This window comes from Entelurus aequoreus, linkage group LG04, assembly GCF_033978785.1.
Source record: "Entelurus aequoreus isolate RoL-2023_Sb linkage group LG04, RoL_Eaeq_v1.1, whole genome shotgun sequence".
NCBI lineage: Eukaryota > Metazoa > Chordata > Actinopteri > Syngnathiformes > Syngnathidae > Entelurus > Entelurus aequoreus.
In genome coordinates, this window is record NC_084734.1 from 39,189,335 (window position 1) to 39,217,109 (window position 27,775).

At 39.1% G+C, this 27,775-nt stretch overlaps 1 protein-coding gene across 11 annotated transcripts in view; it reads right to left on the minus strand.

Annotated features, from left to right (window-relative positions):
- Positions 1–27,775, minus strand: part of afdna (afadin, adherens junction formation factor a) — a 124,731-nt gene that overhangs the window by 68,746 nt on the left and 28,210 nt on the right. For 9 of the 11 annotated variants that reach the window (XM_062044855.1, XM_062044853.1, XM_062044857.1 and 6 more), the window contains exons 2-3: positions 4,816–5,011; positions 4,458–4,570 (exon numbers count right to left, since the gene is read on the minus strand). In XM_062044855.1, coding sequence (XP_061900839.1) covers positions 4,458–4,570; positions 4,816–5,011 — 309 coding nt within the window. The remainder of the gene's footprint in view (positions 1–4,457; positions 4,571–4,815; positions 5,012–27,775) is intronic. The other 2 variants (XM_062044852.1, XM_062044861.1) reach the window with 1 other exon arrangement.

Below are 27,775 nucleotides of genomic sequence, written 5' to 3' on the forward strand. Positions count from 1 at the left end.
TTTAGGCGATCTCCTCAATGATTGGTCAAAAGGCACTCATGTGACTACAGGGCGCTATGACTGCAACTAACTTTGAGTTGATGCTATGGGTTTGCGGCGCTTCTTTGTTAGTTTTTCGACGTATATAAAGGCCCTGTTGTGCAGCATGGGCTGTTCCACCCGCGAGAATTATGGAAAGCTTTTACATCGCTTTCCGCACAACCCGGAAAGAAGACAAGTATGGGAAGTGAAGGTGCCAAACGCACTAAAAGAACACCTCCAGGCAACTACAACCCTAGACTAACACCCTCCCTCCTCCACATTCCACCTCCCCGGATTGTAAATAATCAAATGTACATACTTGTTGTTATGCTTTCTGAGCTCACTATGTTCACTGCTCGCTGTACATATCCTACCAAGTCAGACCTACACTGTTCCAATGTCCATTTCTCTGATGATGCAATTTTTGATGACTGTAGTGCTGATATCAACCAAACCTAACCCCCCGCCCCAACCCCCCCCCCCCTCATCCCACCCCCCGTATTGTAAATAATGTAAATAATTTAATGTATATACTCTGATGATTAACTTGTGTGATGACTGTATTATGCTGATAGTATATATTTGTACCATGAATTGATTAACTTGGACCCCGACTTAAACAAGTTGAAAAACTTATTCGGGTGTTAATATTTAGTGATCAATTGTACGGAATATGTACTATACTGTGCAATCTACTATTAAAATTTCAATCAATCAATCAAATCGATTACAGCATTTTGTGCGAGGTCAACACACGACCCGACGTCGGTGTTTTGGTCAGGAGACAAAACACAGAAGCTAATACAAATAATAAAAGAAAAAAAATACAATTTAAAGACTATCTTTGAATCTTGAGTGGCCGTGCCAACAACTTGAGGGTTCCAGGTTCGATTCCCGCCTCTGACATCCAAGTCACTGCTGTTGTGTCTTTGGGCAAGACACTTCACCTTTGCTCCCAGTGCCGCTCACACTGGTGTATGAATGTCTGGTGGTGGTCGGAGGGGCCGTAGGTGCAAAATGGCAGCCACGCTTCCGTCAATCTACCCCAGGGCAGCTGTGGCTACAAATGTAGCTTACTACCACAACGTGTGAATGTGGAGTGAATGAATAATGGGTTCTCACTTCTCTGTGAGCGCTTTGAGTGTCTAGTCGATAGAAAAGCGCTATATAAAATGTAATCCAATATTATTATTTATTATTAAAATAATGCAATTCTGTAACAGTAGAAGAGAAAGTCAAACACAAATACAAATAGACAAGACATTGAAAGAGTAACATAAACCAAATTTTGGGTGTAATACTAGATGAGAAAATAAACTGGAAATCGCATTAAAAATATACAACATTAAGTGGCAAGAAATATGTCAATGCGGAATAAAGCTAAATATGTTCAGGGTGTACCCCGCCTTCCGCCCGATTGTAGCTGAGATAGGCCCCCGTGACCCCGACGGGAATAAGTGGTAGAAATGGATGGATGGATGTTCTGGACCAAAAATCACTCCATATTCTCTACTGCTTGCCAGTGTTACCATATCTGAGTAAGCATGTTACAAAAAAGAAAGATCAGTTAGAATAATACATGAGTGATACATACAGTGATTACAAATACATTGGAGGCAGCCTCCACAGTTGACATACTTCACACAAGTCAAAATTTATTTGTGATTGTTGGTCCAAAGCTAATGAAGATTTTGGTCGTTCTGTGTCTTTGTTTTACTTTTATTGCGCCGCCAGGTGAGTGTTAGAGTGCCCGCTGTTCACGAAAAACACAGCAAGAATGTAGCAGCAGAGTGTGTCAAATATGAAAATTATACTTCCACAAAATAAAAGCATGTTTTATTGTAAGTTTATGAGCTGGAGTATGTTTAGAACTATATATAGACGTATTATTTTGGTTTATTTCGTCAGAAAAACTAATGTCAAAATGACAACAACTGCATTCATCCGGGCACAGCCGCACATGTCCTTGCAAGCAGTTGCCTGTTGTTTAGTTGGCCATACTCTGACAATTACAGTGTGCTAGCGCTCCCTAAAGGTCAAACTGGTAAATTATGTCAACTCTTTAAAAAATTGATTGTATATTGTAGCGCCTAAGTTTTCATTCAACCCGCCTTTTATATGATTTGGTTTGAGGAATTGTTCTGCTAAAAGTGTGCCACAGAATCCCACAAGGACTAGGGCTGCACACTTATGGCCAAAATAGTAATCACAATTATCTTCAACAATGTTGAAATCAAGATTATTAATGACAATTATTTATTGTGTTAGGTAAAACGTAGTGTTGGGTTGTGTGTGAACATGACATTTATCATGTAATTTGTAACAAAATAGTTAAAACATATAATAATATAGCATATTTAAAGACACATTTTGTTCATATTATTATCAAAGGGGACCTAATATGCAAAACCAACTTTTCTTACCTATTAGTACGGTACCATGTTTTTGTGTATTTGGGATCTACATAAGTCCCGAAAATTTGAACTCAAACCATGGAGGCATAGCGTAAATATTTATAAAACAATCTTGTCTTCCTTCATACTTCCTCCAAACGAGCAGTTTAGAATTTGGCACCTTTGTGACGTTTTTCCCATTTGTGGCGATTTTCCTATTGGTGACATCAGCGGACATTTCCATATATGGTAAATATTTTCAAAAAGAGCTTTGCCCGAGTCATGGTCATGGTAGTGCGACGCTGTAGTTACCAAGTTCCTTCTGTTTTGCTATCTGCTTGTTGCGGGGAAGACTGGCTTGTTTATGCTCATGCATCTTTTGCTGTTGCCATTTCTTATATAAAGTAGCGTATAGCGCTAACTTATATCTGCCAGTAGACCCCATAAGGAAGCGCTAAAAACTACAACATGGCTTACAGGGAGAAGACACAGTCGAAGTGGAGGCATGTAAATAAGACTGCCCACAAAATGGCGTGTTCCTGAAGAGACAGTCAGAAAGCGGCTTGAAGATGGTCTGTAAAACTTAATCCATGCAAAAGTTTGGCCAAAGAACCACTACCACAAGGAAGTGTTTTAAATGTAGAAAAACAATCATAAGATGACAACTTCAAGATCTCAGCTTTTTCATTTTGTATGATGCATTTAGCTCTATCTATTTTGTTTTTTTATGAAAAAAAACCCAGCTATGTTGGTGTTCCCGCATGTCATCAATTGGACACCCCTGCTTGACCTAATTATGCAGTTGATAATTTCTGGTATGAAAATGTATATTTTTGGACAAATTAAAAAATAGTATTGTTTAGTACAGTGGTCCCCAACCTTTTTGTAGCTGCGCTTGAAAATGTGTCCCACGGTCCGGGGAGTGGGGGGGGGCTGGTATTATTATTTTTATTTTTTGGCATAAAGAAATACAATCATGTGTGCTTACAGACTGTATCCCTGCAGACTGTATTGATCTATATTGCTATATAATGTAGGAACCAGAAATATTAACAGAAAGAAACAACCATGTTGTGCGAATGAGTGTAAATGGGGGAGGGAGGTTTTTTGGGTTGGTGCACTAATTGTAAGTGTATCTTGTGTTTTGATTTAATAAAAACAATTAAAAATAAAAACATTTTTTTATTTTTTTTTATTTCTTGTGCGGCCCAGTACCAATCGATCCACGGACCGGTGGTTGGGGACCACTGGTTTAGTAAAACTCACGTCAAAGATTATTTTAAGACGCAATTGAATTTCCGTATTCCCTGATTCATATGCAAGTTCAGATGTACGACGAATGTGGAAATACTGTCAAAGCGCTTTGAGTACCTTGAAGGTAGAAAAGCGCTATACAAATATAACCCATTTATCATTATTTATGTATTATTTCTAATGTGGAGGACAGCAAGAAATGTTGGCACTCCGCAGAAAAATGCCTACAGACTCTATTTAGTAGGACGCCAAGCAGTTAGTCGTGCTAGTTAGACTACAAGGAGATAAGCAGAGCAGAAGTGAATTGAGACGACTGGCTGCAGCATCCCAGGAAAAGTTTGTAAATAATAGCCTCTGACGTGGCATCGGGCTTGAAAAAGAGCCGCAGTTGCTTTTCTGCCACCATGGGCTGTGACACTGTTTGATTTGATATGTAGCTAAGCCTTCTTTTTAAATGTTAATACCTCTGACAATCACCCTTATTTAATAGTGGCTGTCAAAATTGTAATTGTGATTAAAATCCAATTAATTGAGTGGCCTTATTGGTGACTCAGTCTTTGTGAAGACTGTATGTTCTTTTAGAATTAAGACTCTACAGACAGATTCCGTGCAGGGAATCCTTTAATCATTTTGGGTCTCAGATGCACTACTTTTGATGGCCTGCATGAAGATTTTAAATACTTTTCTGAAGTCAAAATTTGAGGTTTTGAGGGAAGATGTGGTGTTTGATGGACGAGCGTCAAGTGATTGTTATAAAGTGTGGTTCAGTTTACAGGCCGCACCGCTGACCTTAGGCAGGATGTCGTTCTCATTCTTTAGGACAAAGCGTCCTTCTCTGTCGTCTTTATTCCAGTTGAGCTGAACAACAAGAGGCTTCTCGTCTAGGTCCAGCTGGCGCTCTTCTAACACACACACACACACACACACACACACACACACACACACACACACACACACACACACACACACACACACACACACACACACACACACACACACACACACACACACACACACACACACACACACACACACACACACACACACACAAGTTAATCAGAGAGCCAACTTCAGCAAATCATTAATCACTAATTGGTCATTAGAGCACTATTAAAAAAGCTGACATAAAAATTTTTAAAAAACTTACCACCACTGACGTGGACCTCGTACAGGGAGTATCTTGGGGATGAAAGCATCCTCATGTCCGGCCTAAACTTTTCTGCTAACGTTTCGATGACGTCCTGCGTGGTCGCGGTGCTGGACACTCTGATGCACTTGGTGGCAAAGTTGCCAGCCACACGATCTTGGAAGTAGAAACGCATCACGCCATGGAACTCCAGGTCCTGCAGACAAGACAACAAAACATACATATTTCATTATGGTTACACTAAGTGTGCAACTCTGGCAATAGTCCTTTTTGCATTCATGCCAAAACTACAGAACACAGTTAAAGGGAACCTATTATGCAAAACCTTTTTTTTTTTGCTTATTGGCGCCTGCTTTTGTATATCTGGAGTCTGCATAAGCCCCAAAACATTGCAGTGATATTTATAAAATAATTGTGTCTTCCTTCATACTTCTGCCAAACGAGCAGTCTGGGTTTTACACAACCTTATCAGCGGATTATGAACATTTGGTAGAAAATTGATAGAAAAAATGTACCCAAAGATCTTTGCACAAATCCACCATTTTTAATTTATGTACAAATGTTTGTAGTTCGCACAACAACATAGTTAAAGTAAGACCCTAAAAAAGAAAATGCTAGGTTATTTGTTGTATTAACCAACACAGGGCCCCACACACACCTCCAGTCTCATCTGAAGAACTAAAAAGTGCAAGGCTATCTTTTTCGTTTCGCGGCAATGTGCCTTCAAATGGAAAGAAGTATCTCTTTGTGTGCGCCAACCTCTTTGAAAATTCCTGCTTCACAAACCTGCGGCAATATAAACAATATAAAAATGTTTTTGAATGATACGTTGGCAATGTTAGCTAAATTTTTAGTGTAGCTTGTAGCTTATTAGCCTTCTAATGTAGGACAACAACTTTCCTATCTTCTGGGACTATAAAGAATGATTTTCCTAAAAACTACTTTCAAGAAAAAGATTAATGGGGAGACAGAAATAATACAAACCATTGATGTGCGCTCATTTCAAGCCTTTTTACTGAAGTTTCTTCTTCGGTTCCTTTTTGTTCCAGGTCTGACTTTGGCTTGTACATATATGGTTGGATGCTAAAATCCGTCACTATTGCCATTTATTTATGTTGCAGCTCAAAAGTTAAATATATTTAGAATAAGATATTTTACACTTACTCTCCGGGAGGCTTCTTTCAAACTACAAATATGGGCGGGGACGAAGGTTCATTAAATGTGAGGAGGTGGCTTGAGGAGGGGTTTATTTGCATCTTCACAACTATCCATCTATCCATTTTCTACCGCTTGTCCCTCTCGGGGTTGTTGGAGCCTATTTCAGCTGCGTTCAAGTGGAAGGCGGTGTACACTCTGGACAAGTTGCCACCTCATCACAGGGCCAACACAGATAGACAGACAACATTCACACTCACATTCACACACTAGGGCCAATTAAGTGTTGCCAATCAACCTATCCCCAGGTGCATATCTTTGGGAGGAAGCCGGAGTTCCCGGAGGGAACCCACTCAGTCACGGGGAGAACATGCAAACTCCACAGAGAAAGACTCCGAGCCTGGGGATCGAACCCAGAACCTTCTTATTGTGAGGCACACGGATTAACCCCTGTGCCACCTCTATACTGTATGTCTTTAATCTATGCACAATTTTAACCATCATCATCATCATCAATTTTTTTGGGACCAGACAGAGAGCCAAGTCTTAGCCAATGGTGTGGCTTTTTTCAGGTCGTTGTTCATGACATGAACCTGGTTTAAAGGGCATGGTTCCTTGATGTGGTGAAGATCTTGTTGGATTAACCACAATTTTAACCATCCATCCATCCATCCATTTTCTAACGCTTGTCACTTTCGGGGTCGCTGGAGCCTATCTCAGCTGCGTTTCGGGCGGAAGGCAGGGTACACCCTGGACAAGTCGCCACCTCATCGCAAACAACGATAATTACAGACCAAAAGAAGTGTTTTAAAAATAGAAAACAAAATCATAATAGGTCACCTTTAATGCGTATAAACATCGAGCAAGCAGATACGTTGATGAATAGAAGCACATCTGGCTCCAGGCCAACCACTGTACTGTAGTGTGTGTGTTCTGTCATTCATTGACCTGCACTGTCAGCACCACAGTGTCGTAAGTAACAAGCGCACTCATGATCAAACACACGCTTGCAGGCGCTTTTATATTATTTTTCTTTTTGTTAATACAATGACCGCTGGCGTTCTTACCAGCGAAAAATATTAAATGATACCTCAACCAGGACATAAACAGAGCCCTCTGCTAAAGGTAAACTACATGGACTACACATTACATTAGCTAACAATTATGTCCTTCTTCTTGATTCATCAAAGACAAACACAGAGAGAACCCTCTTCTCGTTAAGGCCATAAGGATGTCTGCTGAGGTGGGGGTTGGGGGTGTATTGGTGCCAACAGGTAGATCTAGCAGGCCTCAAATAATTTGTAAAAACAACCATATTTACACTTATGTAAACCGCACTCCTTATTTTTCCTTCTCACGCCTCCCAGCATGTCACAAAATCGAGCGGAGTGGCAACACTGAGCACAGTTTTGATAGCAAGGGTGGGGTCGGGACTGTGTTAGTGTGTGTGTGTTGTGATTTACTGCTGGAATGTGGGTCATGGAGGTTTGCCGTTTTCAAGCTTGTGTAACCATTGGCGACTGTTACTGTGGAGACATTCGTCCACTCGGACTCAGAAACAAAGACAACACTGCGTCTAATTAACACTAGCCGGTTTCCGGCCGCCGTAGTCGCCATTTGGGCTGCCGCCGTGGCTGAGTTCAACTACAGGATGTCCATCGTGTCGGCGCTACCCGTCCATATTTACAGTACACACCCAAACGAGCTTGGAGTTCTGGGTCAAAGTTCGCTCTGACACTCCCATGACCATGGCAATGGTCCAATCCTGTGTGATTATTTCCATACTAGAATCTCTTTTTAATGCCCTCTCAGCATCCAGCCGGTTCTATTGTTTCGGACAAGTTATAGTGGACATACAGTGTGTAATTTCAAGTGCCTGCAATTGAACTCCACAATTTGTACACATGTTTCAGTAGTGTTCCACTTAAGTCCAGAACATGACAGAGGTACGTGTTTATCAAGGATAGTGGTGGCTTTTATTTAGCTTCTTTGCAACTCTGAATCTTGTCTGTCTCCCAAATTGTGTTGCGACTGAAAGTAAACAAGTTGATTTGCATTTATCCTTCCATGTGCTTTCACTCCATCCATCCATCCATTTTCTACCGCTTATTCCCTTCGGGGTCGCTGGAGCCTATCTCAGCTACAATCGGGCGGAAGGCGGGGTACACCTTGGATAAGTCACCAACTCATCACTCCAGTAATCCTGTAAAGAGCTTTTTAATTTCTGCGGCACACAGGTGACGGGACACATCGATCTCATCGCATGACAGTACAGACGGGAGTCTGCAATTATTGTAACACACGTGCGCGCACACACACACACACACACACACACGCACACAATGCGGCGATTACATGAGTGACACTAGCGACAAAACCTGCGAGACTATGCATGTCACATGTGAAAGTAGGCCAACTGTGTAGAAAAGCTTAAGACGGAAAATGGAAATACTCTCAATAAGTAAACTTTATTTTCGGAGCACCTGCCTTGCAAAAAAGGCTAAGAAAACATAAAAATAGAGTAGAACATAGGAAACATTTAAACATGGAGTTCTGACACATCACAAAAAAGTGTATGTTGTTGGAAATATGTTTTTGACAATAAAAAAAAAAACTGGACTCAATGACACCAGCTTCTGTTTGGTACTTCACTTCACTTCTCCTTATGAAACAATGCCCCGACCCAATTGAAATCACTTCAACGTAACAATCCACAGGAGCAATAGTAAGCCCATATTAGGCCATGTGACTCCATAGAGGTGAGCGGGGTGAGGATAACGTCCAAATCTTTTGGTCGTGACTCACCCTTCTGAGTCAAAGGTCACGTCTGTGTGAAAGCGTTCTCTCTTGTTACAGCTTTCACTCTTACCTAGGTCTGTGTGTGTGAGTGTATGTGTCTGTCTATGTGCACGTGTGTGACGCAACACAAATAAAGCTGTGGTTGTAGAGCAGGGGTCCTCAAGTACAAATCTTGAAGGTCCACAAATGTTATTTTGAAACAGGCTGGGTCCGTTTATTATCGGTCAAACTTATATAGTAGCAGGAGGCAGGGGCGCCGAAAAGGGGGGGTAAAGGAGACGGATTCTAGGGGCCCATGATGGAGGGGGGCCCAGAGAGGCCCCTAATGATGATGAAATTATAATACAGGGGGCCCTGTAAAGATTCTTTTCATGGGGCCCAAAATCCCTAGCGGCGCCCCTGGCAGGAGGTAGGTAGTAGTTTAACATTTTCTTAAAATTAACAAAAATAAAATAAATATCCAAAAAAATACATTAAAGATTTTCTTTGAAACAAAATTAAATAAGAACTGAAATAAAATAAATATTTCAGTACGTCTGGTAGCTGTGGCATCAGAGAGTGGGATTTGATTTATTTTAGCTGTCATTTCCTCCTTTTCTTTGCCTTCTAACATGGTACCCATCACTTCAGTCAAGCATTATTTATGTCGCGACACTTTGGTTATTAAACAGGTTACAGAACGTAAATTAAGTATTGTTGGCAGTTTTTGAATGCATTTTTAAAGTGATTTAGAGGTAGAACTGATTGGTCCCATTAGCTGAATTGAACAAGTGGATTTTTGTATGTTAGAAAGCGAAAAAAACAAAAACCTTTTGTCTTCTTGTCTCTCATAATGATTGCAAACGATAGGCAAAATTCCACAAAAAACTGCAGTTCCCCTTTAAAGGTCAAGTGCACTTAAAAATAAAAATAAAGAAGCCTATCATTCACAATCTTAATGAGAAACAAGAAAACATACACATTATTCTTTTTTGCATTTGTAATAATCGGCTCTTTCTCTGTGGCTAGCAATGGTGTTAATGGGAGTAATTAATTAATTATGCCTTTAAATTACTCTAATAATGCATTAAAAAAATGCCAACAATACTCCCTTTACATCAGTATTATCGATATTGATATTATTAGCGTTTACACAGACAAACTACTTTTAGCCGCGCAGTGATCACAAAGACACAAAAAGACGTTTGTTTGCAGGCACCATCTTTTTTTAACCCTTTGTGTGGATGATCAATCCTTAATCTAAACAGCAAGACATGAACATCCCATCGGTCGGCATCCCAGCAAGATCAGACATTGTACAGTAAGTGATTGATTTTATGATGTTTGTTGTCTCTCATTAAGTCTGTCGTGATTAGTACAAGTAGTTGTTGCTGAAGGGAAAAGCCAACATTGTGATGTGTTTGTGAAATGAATGCGCTGCCATATTTTTAAAATAAGCAAAATACGTTATGATCACATATTATGACTGTGCCTGTTATTAGGTTACAGATACTGTATAATTACAGCATGTATATAAAACTGTGAAAGAGGTGTGTGGATTTTTTTAGACCGCTTTATAGGCATAAGACAGTGACTCCCATTGACTTCATTGTTAGCTCACTTATATTCAAGTTTATTTACGAGTTGGAATACATAAAAAAAGAAAGACATATGTGTGTTTATCACAAAATAATTGTGCATGATAGGCAAATTTAAAAAACGGCAGTTCTCCTTCAAACACACCTGATCTGCCATCGAATAAGAAGACAGAGCAGGGGGGATGAGCCAGTATGTGTCCATGCACTAAATTAGTCCAATTTCTCAAATTCTTCGGCTCGAAATAAGCATTTTACAACCAATGGAAACACCCTAATTCAATTGCGTTCTGGATTATGCACACCTGGATTATGCGATTGAAAACCAGATTTCTCGAGTGGGTGCGTGCCGCCGCAGGGGACCCTTTGTATCGCGCATGCACCAGTCTCAACACGCGGGATATAACTTGGAAGCAGAAACATTTAAAAAACACAACAGGGCCGAACAGTGCAGGCATTTAGTTGCATTCGTGACTAAAATAGGTCTTGCAAGTATTTAAAAAAATAAAGTAGAAAATAGCACACGTGCGAATACAGATTTTACCCTTTAATTAGCGTTTTGCTCATGAAATAAATCCATCCAAATTTGATCAAACTAGAGTCAAATTTTTGCCTATCTGTATAACATGTTTGAAATAAACTTAAACCATAACCAAATGGACAAGTGATTGATGAGGAATTGTCACTGATCACTCGTGGCGTGTTGAAAGCGGTGTGTGCGTCCCTCCTCCTTTTCCTCCATGCAGAGAGAGGAGCGGGTTTTTAGCTGTAGCGGGGCCGTGTGTGAGCTCCAAGTCGTCTTCCAACACGAAAGAAAAAAAGGTGTTAGTTGGAAGAACTAATCTGTAAAAGACAAAGTTTTTTTAACCACCTTAAAACTTGACACAAACTGCACTGTGTGCTACTAACTACGATTGAAGTGACAAACTTGCCATCTGAACAATACGCCGTTTGTTGACAAGAACATACAGCCATGGAAGCACATTCAATCCATCTATTGAGCAGAGGTAACACGAAACCAGTGAAAGACTCAAAAGAGCTGCCGTCAGAGCCTACAAACTGCCCATGCTAGGCTAAGCTAACAAAACAGCTCAAACTATGCATGTGAGACTCAGACTGAGCGTTGACTTACTGACGTCACACATCACTAGGCAGTCGCTGCCTTTTAAAAAGGCACACACAGAGGCATACACAAATTTATTTTAAAGGCATTACGCCAGATATTTGATTTTTTTTTAAGTAACACATTAATTATTTTACAAATAAATTAATTACATTTCTTAAAGAGTAATTCCGTTAGTAATTCAATAACTTTTTTTTGGAAACGTAACGAGCAACTAGAATCAAAAACTTTTTAAAAGTAATTTTCAGAACACAGCCTGTCATACAGCATCATGAAGCAGTTGGCAGGTTGGTGTTCTTAGCTAAAATCGTTTTGTTTATGTCCTATAATAGTGTTCATCTATAAAAACACCATTGCTAAAGGTCAATTATTTTTATGTTGCCGACATTGAAACGTGCACTTTTTTCACATTTTATTCTTTTGTGTTTTTGTTAGCTGAATAATTGAGCATAGCTAAATATTTTTTCAAAGAAGAATGGAGATTACATTTGACTTTTGTTATATTAATTTCAAGGCTTTTTCTTTTTTGTTTGTTTAAAAACACCTATTAAGTTGGGATCCTATTATGCAAAACTAGGGATGTCCGATAATATCGGACTGCCGATATTATCGGCCAATAAATGCTTTAAAATGTAATATCGGAAATTATCGGTATCGGTTTCAAAATGATCGTTATCGGTTTTAAAAATTAAATTTTACGACTTTTTAAAACGCCGCTGTGTACACGGACGCAGGAAGAAGTATAGAGCACCAATAAACCTTGAAGGCACTGCCTTTGCGTGCCGGCCTAGTCACATAATATCTACGGCTTTTGACATACTCACAAGTGAATGCAACATACTTGATCAACAGCCATACAGGTCACACTGAGGGTGGCCGTATAAACAAATTTAACACTGTTACAAATATGCGCCACACTGTGAATCCACACCAAACAAGAATGACAAACACATTTCGGGAGAACATCCGCACCGTAACACAACATAAACACAACAGAAAAATACCCAGTACCCCTTGCTCTTCTGGGACGCTACAATATACACCCCCCCCTACGGCCAAACTATATCGGGATAGGAGTTTTGATTCATATCGCCCAGCCTGATACTCATGTTAGTGACAGTGCTCACACAGTTTAAGGATTAATTGAACTTTACAGTTGGCTTTATGATAGAATTGTGTTTATATGTATGAGTGCTCCTAATTTTTTTCTGTGTTACAAAAAGTTTTTTGTGCTACTAATTTTTTTAATTTAGTAGCACCAGTTCTACTAGTGAAAAAGCTAAGTGTACAACCCTGCATAAGCAACAACTGTGATGAAAAATATACTTTTTATTTGTTTCACAAATTAAAAGAACGTAACATTTTGAAGTGCATCAATGGGAGAGTTAAAAAAGAAACAGATTTATTTAAGAAGGTAGCTAAGGAAATGGAGAATGCTGGCGAATTCAGACTAATGAACGAAATACAAATGAGTAGGGATGATGTTAGAAAACCCGTTCTCCCAATTGTTTGATAAGAAAAGAACCGATTCCATGGATTCAAATCCCTTTTTGAGAAACAGGTTCCGTTATTGAAGCCACTATAGTAAACAAAAAGATTTTGTTCTTTATTCGAATCCCTGGGAACAAATCCCGTGTCACAGGAAATGTCCTGTGGCACGTCACAGGAAATGACGTAGCTCAGTCATTTGGCGGCAGATACAGAAGCAGCAACAACAATGGACCGGAAAAAACGCTCCAAGGCTTCACTTTACCAATAAATACGACGAGGAAACGGCTATCTGCAATTATTGCCAGGCTTTGCTTTCCTGTAAGGGGAGCAGTACAACAAACATGTTGAAACATGTTTAGGCCGTACATAACCTGAAGGTTAGAGAAACGTGTCGTGTCTTCACGAAGCAGCGAAGGAGATGACAAAGCACGCCCCTCTTCCTCTGCTTCAACCTGCAGTCCCAGTGATAGTGCCGGTGAGTAACTAATGTTAACTGTTGCCGGTTAATTTCCATATCTGCTCACTTGTAGCCTTTAGGCTAAAATAACGTTACCTCTTATGTCAACCAGGACTGCAGTTATGTTAGCTAGACTAACGTTACCTAAGCATAGTCAGTGGCTAACGGTAACGTTAACGTTAGCCTTTTTGTATGTGTCTGATAACGTTAACGTTATCTTGTAGCCTACACCACTCCAGAGTTTGCAGGTCTGTCTAATAAATAATACAAATGAATGCAGGATTTTCCCTGCATGTATTTTTCTTAGGTGGCCCAATTAAAGGGGTACTAACAGTCAATATTAATTTATTTAATTGAATTTTTTTCTTAAAGAATAAAAGTGAAGGCTGCCAAAAGTGAGTTTTTGTTAAAACAAGTATTGTGTGTTTTTTTCCATATACAACCACCTATCTGGATTCGATAAGAGAATCGATAAGGAATCTGTTCTATAAGAGGATTCGATAATGGCATCGAAGTCGATAATTTCTTAACAAACATCATCCCTACAAATGAGATTGAAGAGAATGAAGCAGGTACATTACAAGGCAAATAATAATGCGTCCACAAACCTTTTCACGCTGCATTTGTGCACTCCAAACTGATTAGCAATAACTTTGTATTCCACACAACTGGCAAGATAGTCCAGAAAAACGAACGAGCCTTATAAATGAACGCCGAGACATTCAAACATTTTGTTTCCATGATTCGCCGTCTGAAAATTCCTTCAAAACAACTGTAGTGCTGGTTTTTCTTTGCTTTAGACCTGCATATGCTCCGAGACATTTTTGGTAGTAGCGTCATGTTCGTAGCACAATCTAAGATAATTTCTTGATGCTGTCTGCTATTTACCATCAGCATAGCTATTAGAGACGTAACCAGAAAAGCCATACATGTATCCGCGCTAAAAGGAAATAAGTGCCCCCCAGTGTGCGGGAGGCACACGGAGTATGACTAATTCACATTAGAGAGTGTGCATGGACACTAGGACTTCACAATTATGTGTGAAAATACAAAAAAACTAATTATTTGACAAATTTGACTAATTTAATGCATGGAAACGTAGTGAGTGTTGCCAACTTATTGTTGTTACGTTTATAGTATATTTTAGAAGCTTTTTGTGTACCTAATCTGGTAGCAGAATATAAACCTATGTATTCTAACCATAAAAGGATATTTTGAGTTGCAATATGTGAGTTACATTTCAAGCTCAAATCCTTATTTCTGAAAAGACTTTTGCCCCTGACAAAAATACCTGTGAGGCAGCGAAGAAAACCGCCTCAAATTGTGCACCAAATAACGTTCTTGGTCCAGACCAGGCCACTTAATTAAATGTGTGAAGGCAGCCAAAGTATAAACAAAAAGTACAAAGAGCAGCTACGTGTCTAAATATATTTCTGCACAACATGTGATTAAATTCTTAGAATGCCAAGAGCGCCACTGGCTGTAAAGTAAGAAGCACATCCGTTAGCGAGGGGAAATATCTTATGTCACAAAAACACTTGCTCCAACTTCAACAGAGCAGCTTAAGCTAACATTTACTTCTTCACATTTCCGAGTGAGCAAAAAGCACACTTGAACTTTGAACACACAATGATTTAATGTTTGCTTTCGTTCTATGAACACTGAGGGTGGTGCTTGTTCATGCTATAATACTATATTATTATTATATTTAATATTATATTTCATCAAATTAAAAGCCCTTGTTTCCACGGAGACACTGGGAAACTTCAATTCGGATTTATTTGGCATTAAAACGATGAGTTTAAGGGAGGAGAAGAGCTTTCTGGTTAAAACGAGAATAGATTCCTGCCTCTGTGCGTCATAGTCTGCTCCACACACAAACATACACACACACACGCACACGCACACTACGACTAAAATGAAGTGAGTTCCTGAGTCAATATTGTTGCGGCCCCACCTGCAGCAACATGGGGGGATTCCTCCGTAAGCCAGTGGCTAAGGTCAGCAGAAGCGAGGTTTAAACTCGGCCATGGGGAGGGGAAGCTCATTCCGCAACAGATCCCAGCTGAGACGTTTTCAAAGGCATCAAACCCACAGACAAAAGGAGACAAGGAGGGTGGAACAATCCCATCGCACGAGGTGGGATGATGACTTGAAACAGGCCCCGGTATTAGGGTGTGGTCATATGACCATTCTTACAAAATCCTGTCAATTCAGTGCACAAAGTGAATATATTTTTGGGGATTTCAACAGCATGGACATGAATTAAAGACAATCATGTATGCTCCACATTTTGATAGAGGTGTTAATTTACAAAACATTTGCTTTTGACAGCGTTTGTTCGAAAATTATCAATTTAATTTCCCAACACACTCATACCCAATGTTGTAACGTGTAGTTGAGTATAAACAGAATTATTGTAGATTTTAATACATTAGAAAATTGCAGAAAAAGTGCAGTTCCTCTAAACTGTTCATGGTATCCTACGCTCTGGCATTAATTTCACCGAAGGTTTCCCCCAAACTAGCCTGTTTGCCCTGTATTGTTTTGCGGAATTAAGTACTCAATAGCAACGTAATGGTATGACAATTTCTTATAATAATAAATAATAAATGGGTTATACTTGTATAGCGCTTTTCTACCTTTAAGGTACTCAAAGCGCTTTGACAGTATTTCCACATTCACACACTGATGGCGGGAGCTGCCATGCAAGGCGCTAACCAGCAGCCATCAGAGGCAAAGGGTCTTGCCCAAGGACACAACTAGGAAGGTAGAAGGTGGGGATTGAACCCCAGTAACCAGCAACACTCCGATTGCTGGCACAGCCACTCTACCCACTTCGCCACGCCATCCCACATTATCACAGTTATTGTAACCAAAAGTATCACGGTTATTATCGCAATATTTGTAAATGTGCTCAAAATGTTCAAAAAGTACTTATACTGAAATATTTTGACAAAGCTTTATTTAAAAAAAAACACACAAACATCCATCCATCCATTCATCACATTCAAAATTATTTACTTTAAAGAAGAAACATTACTGTAAATAAGACCACTGTTTCCTGTACCTCAAGAATAAATTAAATGTGCATATAAAAGCAACACAAGTATTATAAACGGCCTACTAGTTTAAAGACTACAACAGAGAAAAAAGACTGAAAGATAGTTTCAATAATCAGCATTCTTCAGTTCTCAAGTTCATGCAAGTCGAAAGTTCCTTTCTTTTTTCTTTCTCTCCATTGTCAAGTATGTTGTAACAGAAATATACAAGAAATAAGAAATACTTTAAACACGTTGTCTTCGCATACTCTAATGGCGGCTAAAATTTGGGCTGATCGATGGGTCAACGATCAGTATCGGCCAATTTTCTTGAAAAAGTACATAATTGTTATTGCCGATTAATCATTCTGACTGACACTGTATTTTTTGTCCATCTGCTAACAAGTGGCTAGCAGCTAATTATGGGTCTCCGCACACAGTGTGGAATAATCATCTCCATTATGGCAAGTAAACTGCATTTCTTTGTATCTTAAATATCATTATCAAGTATTATTATCACTAGAGGACTAGGCTAAACATGTTACACACCGAGAGAAAGCCAGGAGCAGGCATGCCAATAGCTACGCTAACCGCTAAAATAGCTTTAAACACTAAGAAACAAGTTCTAATAAGCGACTAGAGAGAGGATAATATAAAAACTGTTGGTGTGTCAGCATTGTTACAGTCAGTACACAACACATAGGAGGAGAGTAAATCAAACCATACATTTGTAGTGTCAATACCAAGGGTAGTATTAGTATATGATCGACACTAGTGGGATTACGTTGATATTTTCATTTTCTCAAAACATTTTTTTTTTGGTTTTTGTTAATGTTAACAAACTCAGGGGATAATTCCCTGGACACAGGAGGAGTTTACATGTTTAAAAGAGTAGTAGATAGTAGTTTTTGCTTTTGTTTAGTTATTGTTTATTATTGACTTTGTTTTGATCAAAAAAGTGTATGTAATAAAAGATAATAAGGAAATAGTTTAAATTTTGTGTGGATATTGTTACACTCTCACTAGTACTCACCATAAATAAATAAAAAAATTACAGTTAATAAATGCACGTCTCGAATTTAACCACGGCAACTGTGGCAAAAGTCGCGACCGCTTTCGTTGTTCGCCGTAATGCCCTAAAAAACTGACCAACCTCGACAGCAAAAACATGCAGTAACCGCCCTTGAATTTTTACTTGTTAATGGACTAAGGATGTAACGGTAAACGGTATAATGATAATTTGCGATAAAATCCCCTACGGTTAGTAACACCATCAAATGTTTTAATTACCGAAAACTCGTCATTTATTAATGCATTTTGGCAACACGAGGTCAGGTGCATGCCCACTAGCGTCCTTTGGCTTAATAATCATGGCGGACTAACTACATGGACTTTGCTCCGGAGATTTCCTCTCTGAGTAAACGGAGCCAAGCGCTTGTTTTAACGTCATTTTCCTTCGCTTCCCGACGTGCGTTTAAGAGCGCACTGCTGTGATTAGATGGAGACAGGTGTGGACAATATTGGAGACAGACGCACTTGTCCCCACACTAAAAGTATACAGTAAAGGAGAAAACTATTTGATGTTACTTTCATTTTCTCAATATAGCGTCCATCAGCTGCTGTGACTCAGAGTTAATGATGTGAGGAAACATGCAGCATGCGATGTGTCGTGAACGTTGTCACAACTTGTTTATAAAGTCTTTAGTTTGTTTACTGGGAATGGGATGCTCACTCGTCCTTTACTTAATTGCAAACTGTATCAGTGTTCAAATAGCATCAATACTAGCTAAAATGTTTTGTCATCTCATCGAATTGAATGCAGGCTGTGAACATTGTGTATTTGATGTGGGAGGTGTCACTCATCTTTATTTTTGTTGGCCAAACTGTTGCACTGAACCACAAGGAAACGTTGTTGGAAAAGAACAAAGTTTGTTTATTAGACTTCATCTTCATTAGCCAAACTGCTTTGAGTTTTATATTGATATCAAAAAGTAAACGCCTTGTTTTTTTACATTACTTGTGTTTTTTAATGTCACAGAGGTATAACTTTAAAAACCATTCATGTGACACAGCATTTTGTTAATGTTTTACCGAAAGGGACAAGCGGTAGAAAATGGATTTTATATATATATATATATATATATATATATATATATATATATATATATATATATATATATATATATAATAATTCCTATACGACATATTTCTGTCCCGATACAGCATCTACATATAAATGTACATAACTTTAAAAGAATAATAATAATAAAATACCTCCCTCTATCAAAATGTAAAAATGGAGATAAAGGCAACATGTAATGACAAAAAGCTGACAAGTTGATATTATTATGAATTAAAAAAAACAGTTTTTGGAGCCCTTGCCTCGAAAGAAAATAATGTTTGCCTTAGTGCCCTTACAACTTGCCTTGGTGCCCTAAAATATGAGCCCTCCTTTAAGGCAACACTTGCCTTAAATGTTAATTTATTTATTTAAATTATTATTTTGTATTTCACATTGTTCTCTGCATGTAAAACTATAATTATATTCCATGAAATCTATGTTGTGTTCTTATTTATGGGTGTCTGGAACAGATTATTTGGATTTACATTATTTCTTAAGGGAACACTGCTTTGGATTTATGCCTTGTTCAAATAAAAAGGACAGACGTATACATAGCAGATATTATTTCTAGCTGACGATGACCATGAATATGGTATTAACTGAATAATTCCATGCACCATTATCATGATAGTTTGCAAGGTTGAAGGTAGCAATATGTTGAAAGCGTCCTTCACTTCCATGAGTGCAAAAACAACCTGACCAAGGACAGTTAGGACCAAACTGCTCTGCAGGAGTTTGTTGTCCTCATTGAATGAGAATGCACAAAGCTTCCTTGTTTCAGGTTAGTTTCAGCCTCGGTATCGAGACTCCCCGTCTAAATCACCAGCACTCAGGCCACCAGCCTTTCTGAAAGAGCAATGCGTTGTGGAAAGGTGCTGCTGTAAATCATCATGAGCTGGCACTGGGCCACAAATCAGGCACTGGTCGTCTTCGTTACCAGCACACTAGAGTCAAGGGTTTCTGTGTGCATGTGTGTGTGTGTGTGTGTGTGTGTGTGTGTGTGTGTGTGTGTGTGTGTGTGTGTGTGTGTGTGTGTGTGTGTGCGTGCGTGAAATGGCCCAGTACGTGGCCAGTAAGTTCTGAAGACACACACCCAGACATACATTAAATTATGACAAGTGAAGTGAGACATGACCTGCAGTCAACTTAAACATTAACTTGACTAACTGTCACCGCAAAACTGGTATGAGCTTAATCACCAGTATGGGACTTTCAGCGTTGACAGGATGTGATCTAAACATGCTAACTGTGAGCTAATATATCTCAAAAAGAACACAGGCCTCCACTAAGGCTTTTAGTGAGTGAACGATTTTAAATAATGTTCAAATTCTTCATGGTAATATTCTTGGAGGAGTGGTAAAAGCAGTAGAAAGGCCATCTACTGTATGATTATGTAGTTGTCTTCCGAAAGTCACACGAGTGGAGTAGGTCATCAGTGGAGGAGAATGGGAGGAAGCGTTCACTTCTGCTCCACTTCCTGACACTTAAGATGCCGCCGTAAAGCGAGACATGGAGGTCACATGCTTCAGGGTGGGGGCGACACTGGTAATATATGATCAATAACCACGTGAGAACTATGCAGGCTTTGCGCTGCAACTTGCGCAAAAACAGTCAAACAAGCCTTCTTAACCATAGGCCTGACCAACAGATCAAAGCAATGGACGGAGATTAAAGACGCCACCGGTGCCTGCAAACGCCATCACCACAGGCCTTGCATCATTTTTATCCTCACGTGTGCTATCACTGAGGGCCCTGACACTCTGACATCCTCCCTCATTCAACAACATGATTTAGTAATCAAGATGACAGCAGGTCCACAGGATGCATGGAAAAACTCCCAATTTGTACACCAGCAGGCTTCAGTTGTAATTAACTGAAGGCTAATAGAGTCCTTGAACTCTGTCACCAACGGGACACTTAAGGTTTTTAATAACATCTGACAAGATTCATCAGTTGCTACATTGAGTTGTAATTTATCACACGGCAGAATCCTCACGTCTCTTTCTAAAATGACAAACAGCTGACCTGCCACGGGTGGAACCCAACACTGCCGTGTCACTTTGTGCCGCCATGGCAACCATGGTCGGGCGTCTTGTTCCCAGTGGTTCGAATAAGCGGGACATGCCCGGTTCTCAGGTGTCTCATGTTGACAAACAAATAGTGACAATCAAGGCCAATTGGTGCTGTAGCAAACCTTTTGATGACACAGCATCTAAAAATAACCATTATTCCTTTTGATTAGGCATCTTCACAGTCCGTCTGTTACACTTGCTCCTGTAAAACTTTTAACAGTTTGGACTGTATGTGGCTCGTCGGGTTTGATTGCTCACGAGTCACATGAGCTGTTGACAGGGCCTCTAAAGACAAACAGGGAAAATGCTGGACTTGACTCCTATTCAAAACCCACACAGATGCTGCTGTGCATGCATGATAACATCGACAGTGTAGATTTGACCACACTTGTTGGTCTGCTGGTATAGGCTTCTGCTTCCCTGTGGAAGGAGGTGCAGCATGTAGGAAGACAAGGCCGGCTGAGGTCACCAAAACAGTATTGTTGCAGTTCTGTGCAAATACTTGTGTAGAGGCGGGACCAGGACAGGGTGCAGCTTCACATACTGTTTACTACTAGCCTGGCTACGAATCTTTCAACAAGCGGTGACAATTTGTCTGGTCTATTTGGCTGCCAAATAGTAAATAAAAGTTGACGTACTCTTCTACAGGAGGTTGTGTTTGGCTGCAGTTTCAGAATCAGAATCAGAAATACTGTAATAATCCCCGAGGGGAAATTAAGATTTTCAGCACAATACCATTCAAGAGCAGACAAACATCACAAGGAGACAGAACAGGATCGCTGACGGGTCTGCCAACTTCCGGCGCCCGTTACAAAAAAGGTGGGAAACAGGTAAACGCTAGGGAGGGGAGGAGGGGAGGAGGTGAGAAAAAATAAATTTGGTCTAAGCCTGGGCCCCTGGAGAGGGCGTCCAGACTGAGGCCAAGGGGGGAAAAAACCCTCATAGCCATAGCACACATAAGCACGTGTGTAAGAGAGAAACATCAAAGAACACAAAGCACATTAAAGACATTAAAATGTAAGTGGGCCAGAGGTACGCACACAGCAGTCTGGAGGTGGGACAAATCGATTCTCCAATGCATCACGTTTAGAACGTGGGAGATTCATGAATCAATGGACAAATGTCAAAACATCGATTATTTACGTATGTGTAATAAAATAATACAGACGGTTCTAAAATACGGCATTAATGAGGATGTTCTCCAAACGTTAGCTCTAGGTTTGGTTTTAACTAGTCGTGGGATAAACATTAGCTAACTTTCTTTTAAGGTTAAGTGTTAGCTGGGTTATTGCGGACACACACGGAGGAGGAAGGACAAGCTTTGCTAGCCGCAGTGCTAGGCTAGCTAAAATGTGAATAAGTGAAACAAGAAAATAATAAATTATTTGTACACTTTAACGTAAGGCAAATAGGAACCGCATTACAGCAGAGAGTAACCAGCTAAGAAAAGGAAATTAGTAACAAGATTAGTAAATCTGGAGAGCCAAATTAAAAAAAAAAAAGTAATTTCCCCTCGGGGATTAATAAAGTATTTCTGATTCAGATTCTGATTCAATAATATCCACACAATACGGCAACACGTGAAAGATACTCTAACAACACATCTTTGAGCTGCAAGTTTATGTCGACTGGGGCCAAAACGTCTGAACAATCTGTGGTTTAAAAAGGTAGAAAAAAGGAAAATCAAGGATTAATGCTTGCCAATTAGGGACGTTTTTTATTTTTTCACTTAGCAGGCTACTACAGTTCTCACATATCTAGTCTTCGATGAATATATCTATGCTGTGTACTAAATCCATGTAGACATATTATTAATAATATTAATATTTGGAACACAATCGATTTATAATCAAATTGTGAGGTGCCCAAAGATTCCCACCTCTACAGTAGTCTCTGCTTGATTGAGACAGTTTCAGTCCCATACAAATACACCCGCCAAGTGTCACAGTCTGTCGAAAACAATCAGTCCTAAGAAAGTCAGCGCAAACACACTGAGGTGCTAACTTCCCCAGCGTGGGTAACCTCACTGTATTCACTTTACACCAGTCTGCAATAGAAGCACAAGTATGCACTTTTCCAGTTTGTTATGATTTCTAGGACAGTCCGTTTCCTCCTCTGCTAATTGCTTTAAGATTTAGAAACCACACATCATAACCACTTTGATAAGGACATCAAATATCAATAAATTGAAAGAACGGTAACTTCCAACAATGACTCAGACCTTCCCTACTTAAAGTACCAGTGGAGTGGAAAAACAAGTTGACTTTATATGCTTAACTGTGTTTCATTATATCCATTAACAATATCCAATCATATTTACTATCCACAAAGTATGTAAAAACACAGTTTAAAAATCACAAAATGCCACCAATTCAGTCAGCCATTTTGAATATTCCGCTCCGAACACCTTCAGCTAGTTCCGGAGATTGACGTCACAATGGGAATGCTTCTGCACTCTGACCATAGTATCAGATCAGTCATACTGGAAATACGCAAAAATTAGACCGAGATGTGCTACCTATCATTCACAATCTCCATATAAGACATGAACACATGTGTTTTTCTTTTTTTATGCATTCTAAGTTGTATATAAATAAATACATAAAAGGTCTGCTAACAATGGGGTCTCTCTATTTTGCCAACAAAACTTGCCAACAATACTCTTTATACATATTGTGACCTGAATATTAACCAAATATTGGCGATGTTGTTATTACAAGCGCTAAAGCTAACAAATTATTTCTTAGCAGCGCAATGATACAAACAGCTAAGTTGCCCTCTGCTGCCTTTACTGTGAGCCAGCAGCGATGTCCTGCTGCTCCCGCATCATCGCGTCTCGACTTGTCAAAGTTATTCTAGATTATGAATAATGACACTTATCTGGATAATAGGAGGATTTAGTCTTGAATCTAGAATCTGTTCATCTGTGACATTCAATGTATACTAGGGGTGTAACGGTACGTGTATTTGTATTGAACCGTTTCGGTACGGGGGTTCCGGTTCGGAGGTGTACCGAACGACTTTCCACACGGACATATTTAGTAGCGTAACGCACGTTGTGTAAACAATGCACACCGAGGCACAACACACGGCATGCTAGCAGCTAACGGGCTACGATAGACTGACCATACGTCCTCTTTTCACCGGACATGTCCTCTTTTGCGGAACTGTCAGGGCGGAGTTTCTTAGATGCCTCAAATGTCCGGCATTTTGAGTTAGGGTTGCGTGTATTTTCAATGTATGTTCAGGGTTAAGAAGGGGTTAAAAACAAAACAAATTGTGGGCGCAGCAGCATTCGTGAAGGAAGGGCAGAGACAGAGAGAGCGAGAGAGTTATGAAACGTGCATGCGTCGCCAGGCTCTGCTATTTATCCTTAGATTTATCAGATTTAATTTTTTATTATCTATAGCAGGGGTGTCAAAAGTGTGCCCCAGAGGCCATTTGCGGCCCACAGCTAATGTTTTAAAGGCCCACGGCACATTCTAAAAATACTATTAAAATAAACAAAAACATAACAAAAGTGAAATAAAACAGCTTAAAGGTTAAATGTAATTTAGAAAAAGTTGCAATGTTGACTAATAAAACAAAGCTGTTTTTTTTTTCTTTCAAACTGTCATTGCTCAAAACATAATATTGAATCAAAATCAATGTTATTATGAATTATTGACCTATCCAAGGTTCCGATTACTTCACATCAAATATTCCACTAAGAAAAATATTTTTGGTGGAAGATTTTGCAAATTTGGTAAATAAATAACCCAAACATTTATATTTTGTTGTTTTCTTACTATACCGAAAATGAACCGAACCGTGACCTCTAAACCGAGGTACGTACCGAACCGAAATGTTTGTGTACCGTTACACCCCTAATGTATACAGAGAGATGGAGTCAAACACACACAACCGAAGACAGTGTCTGCATCATAAGTAATTGTTCATCCAAACGGGAAGATATGGACATCCTATTAGTCGTCAACGAAGTATGAGAAGACATTGTACAGTAAGCTAGCATTGAATTATGTTTGTTGTTTGTATTTCTTGTTTAGCACTTAGCATTACTGCTACATGATGCTATAGTGTTTCACTCAAGCTGAATTTGTTTAGCGAAGCTCCTAAAAGTTGTAGCTCATCCTTCTTATATTCAGGATCGACAATATAAGGTTCTGGCTCATGATTTTGCCTAAAGTAATCATAGGTTCTCAGTCTGCCCGATTTCCATAGTTTTTGGTGGGGAAGGGATCTGCGGTCCTTACCACTACATCACGCGATGACGTGTCTGGCTTCCTCATTATCTCTCAAAATGGCTACGGAAACTCAGTGAGATTGATACTATTTGAATCATATATATTTATTCACAAACTTTGGAAGTCTTTAGGTGTCATAATTCAGATATATATGATAATAGCTTCCATATAGAGGCAACTTGTATTTCCACTCTACTGGTACTTTAAGGAAGAAGACAATGACTTCTGCAAATCATTATGGGAGTCGCTTGAGTGCTGTACTACAGACTAGCACAGCGGTGCCCATTACGTCGATCGCAAGCTACCGGTCGATCGCCAGCCAGGCATGAAAAAAAATAGACCTAAAAATGGGCGATCATAAATCTTCACTACGACGTCACTTTTGTCACTTGATTGAAATTCAAGGCGCCCAAGGATCTTGTGAAACGATGCTGGCTGCTGCCAGCTCAGTGTGAAGGAAAAAAGACACTTTTTTATTTTAACCGTACCTCCCGTCAAAAGCCTAAAGACTGACCGCACAGTTCCTGTCTTCACAATAAAAGTGCCGCTCCATCGCGCCAACAAGATAAGAGTTTACGAAAGCCAGCGCAAACAAGCTAGCAAACTACGGAGTTTGCCGCCAATGTAATTCTTGTAAAGTGTATAAAAACAAATATGGAAGCTGGACAAATAAGATGCCAAAAACCAACCACTTTCATGTAGTATTAGACAGAAAGGAAGAACTTTTTTTCTCCTCCATTTGAAAATGTCGACGTTATCAGCACTACTGTCTGATTCCAATCAATGCAAGTCATCAGAATCAGGTAATACACCAACTTATATTCTTGTCTTCATGAAAGAAAGGAATCTATATGTTAAACATGCATGTATATTCATTAAAACACTTTTAACATGTGAACAAAAACGGCTAAATAAATAAATATAAATTATATATACGTACACTACCGTTCAAAAGTTTGGGGTCACCCAAACAATTTTGTGGAATAGCCTTAATTTCTAAGAACAAGAATAGACTGTCGAGTTTCGGATGAAAGTTCTCTTTTTCTGGCAATTTTTGAGTGTTTAATTGACCCCACAAATGTGATGCTCCAGAAACTCAATCTGCTCAAAGGAAGGTCAGTTTTGGAGCTTCTGTAACGAGCTAAACTGTTTTCAGATGTGTGAACATGATTGCACAAGGGTTTTCTAATCATCAATTAGCCTTCTGAGCCAATGAGCAAACACATTGTACCATTAGAACACTGGAGTGATAGTTGCTGGAAATGGGCCTCTATACACCTATGTAGATATTGCACCAAAAACCAGACATTTGCAGCTAGAATAGTCATTTACCACATTAGCAATGTATAGAGTGTATTTCTTTAAAGTTAAGACTAGTTTACAGTGCTTTTCCTTCAAAAATAAGGACATTTCAATGTGACCCCAAACTTTTGAACGGTAGTGTATATATAAATGTGTGTGTGTAAAAAAAAAAAAAATATATATATATATATATATATATATATATATATATATATATATATATATATATATATATATATATATATATATATATATATATATATTAGGGCTGCAACAACTAATCGATTAAAATCGATTATTAAAATAGTTGCCGATTAATTTAGTCATCGATATTTATTTTTTTTAATAATTTTTTTTTTTTTTTTTTTAATAAACCTTTATTTATGAACTGCAACATTTACAAACAGCTGAGAAACAATAATCAAAATGAGTATGGTGCCAGTATGCTGTTTTTTTTCAATAAAATACTGGATAGGATAGAAATGTAGTTTGCCTCTTTCATCCGATTATTAATTGATTAATCAAAGTAATAATCGACTATCAAATTAATCGTTATATATATATATATATATATATTAGGGCTGCAACAACTAATCGATTAAATCGATTAAAATCGATAATAAAAATAGTTGGCGATTAATTTAGTGATAGATTCGCTGGATCTATGCAAGTTTTTTTTTTTTTTTTACCTTTATTTATAAACTGCAACATTTACAAACAGCTGAGAAACAATAATCAAAATAATAGGGGTGTAACGGTACGTGTATTTGTATCGAACCGTTTCGGTACAGGGGTTTCGGTTCGGTGCGGAGGTGTACCGAACCAGTTTCCACACGGACATATTAAGTAGCGTACTGCACGTTGTGTAAACAATACTCAAAATGCCGGACATTAAAGGCATTTAAGAAACTCCGTCCTGACAGCTCCGCAAAAGAGGACATGTCTGGTGAAAAGTGGACGTATGGTCAGTCTATCGTAGCCCGTTAGCTGCTAGCATGCTAGCAAAAGAGGACATGTCCGGTTAAACCGAAACCGGGCTAGGATAGACTGACCGTGTCCTCTTTTGCGGGGCTGTCCGGGCGGAGTTTCTTAAATGCCTCAAATGTCCGGCATTTTGAGTTATGGTTGCATGTATTAACAATGTACGTTCAGGGTTAAGAAGGGGTTAAAAACTAAACACACTGTGCGCGCAGCAGCATTCGTGAGGGAGGGGCAGAGACAGAGAGCGAGAGCGAGAGAGTTATGATAAACGCGCATGCGTCGCCAGGGTCTGGTTTTTATCGATAGATTTATCAGATGTAATTTTTTATTATCTATAGCAGGGGTGTCAAAAGTGTGCATTTTTGTAACATTTTCCTTGTTTTATTTGGCAAGTTGAAAGAACATGGTGCCAGTATGCTGTTTTTTTCCCTCAATAAAATACTGGGAAGGATAGAAATGTAGTGTGTCTCTTTTATCCGATTATTAATCGAAGTAATAATCGACAGATTAATCGATTATCAAATTAATCGTTAGTTGCAGCCCTAATATATATATATATATATGCTAATGTGTGTGTGTGTGTGTGTGTATATGTAAAT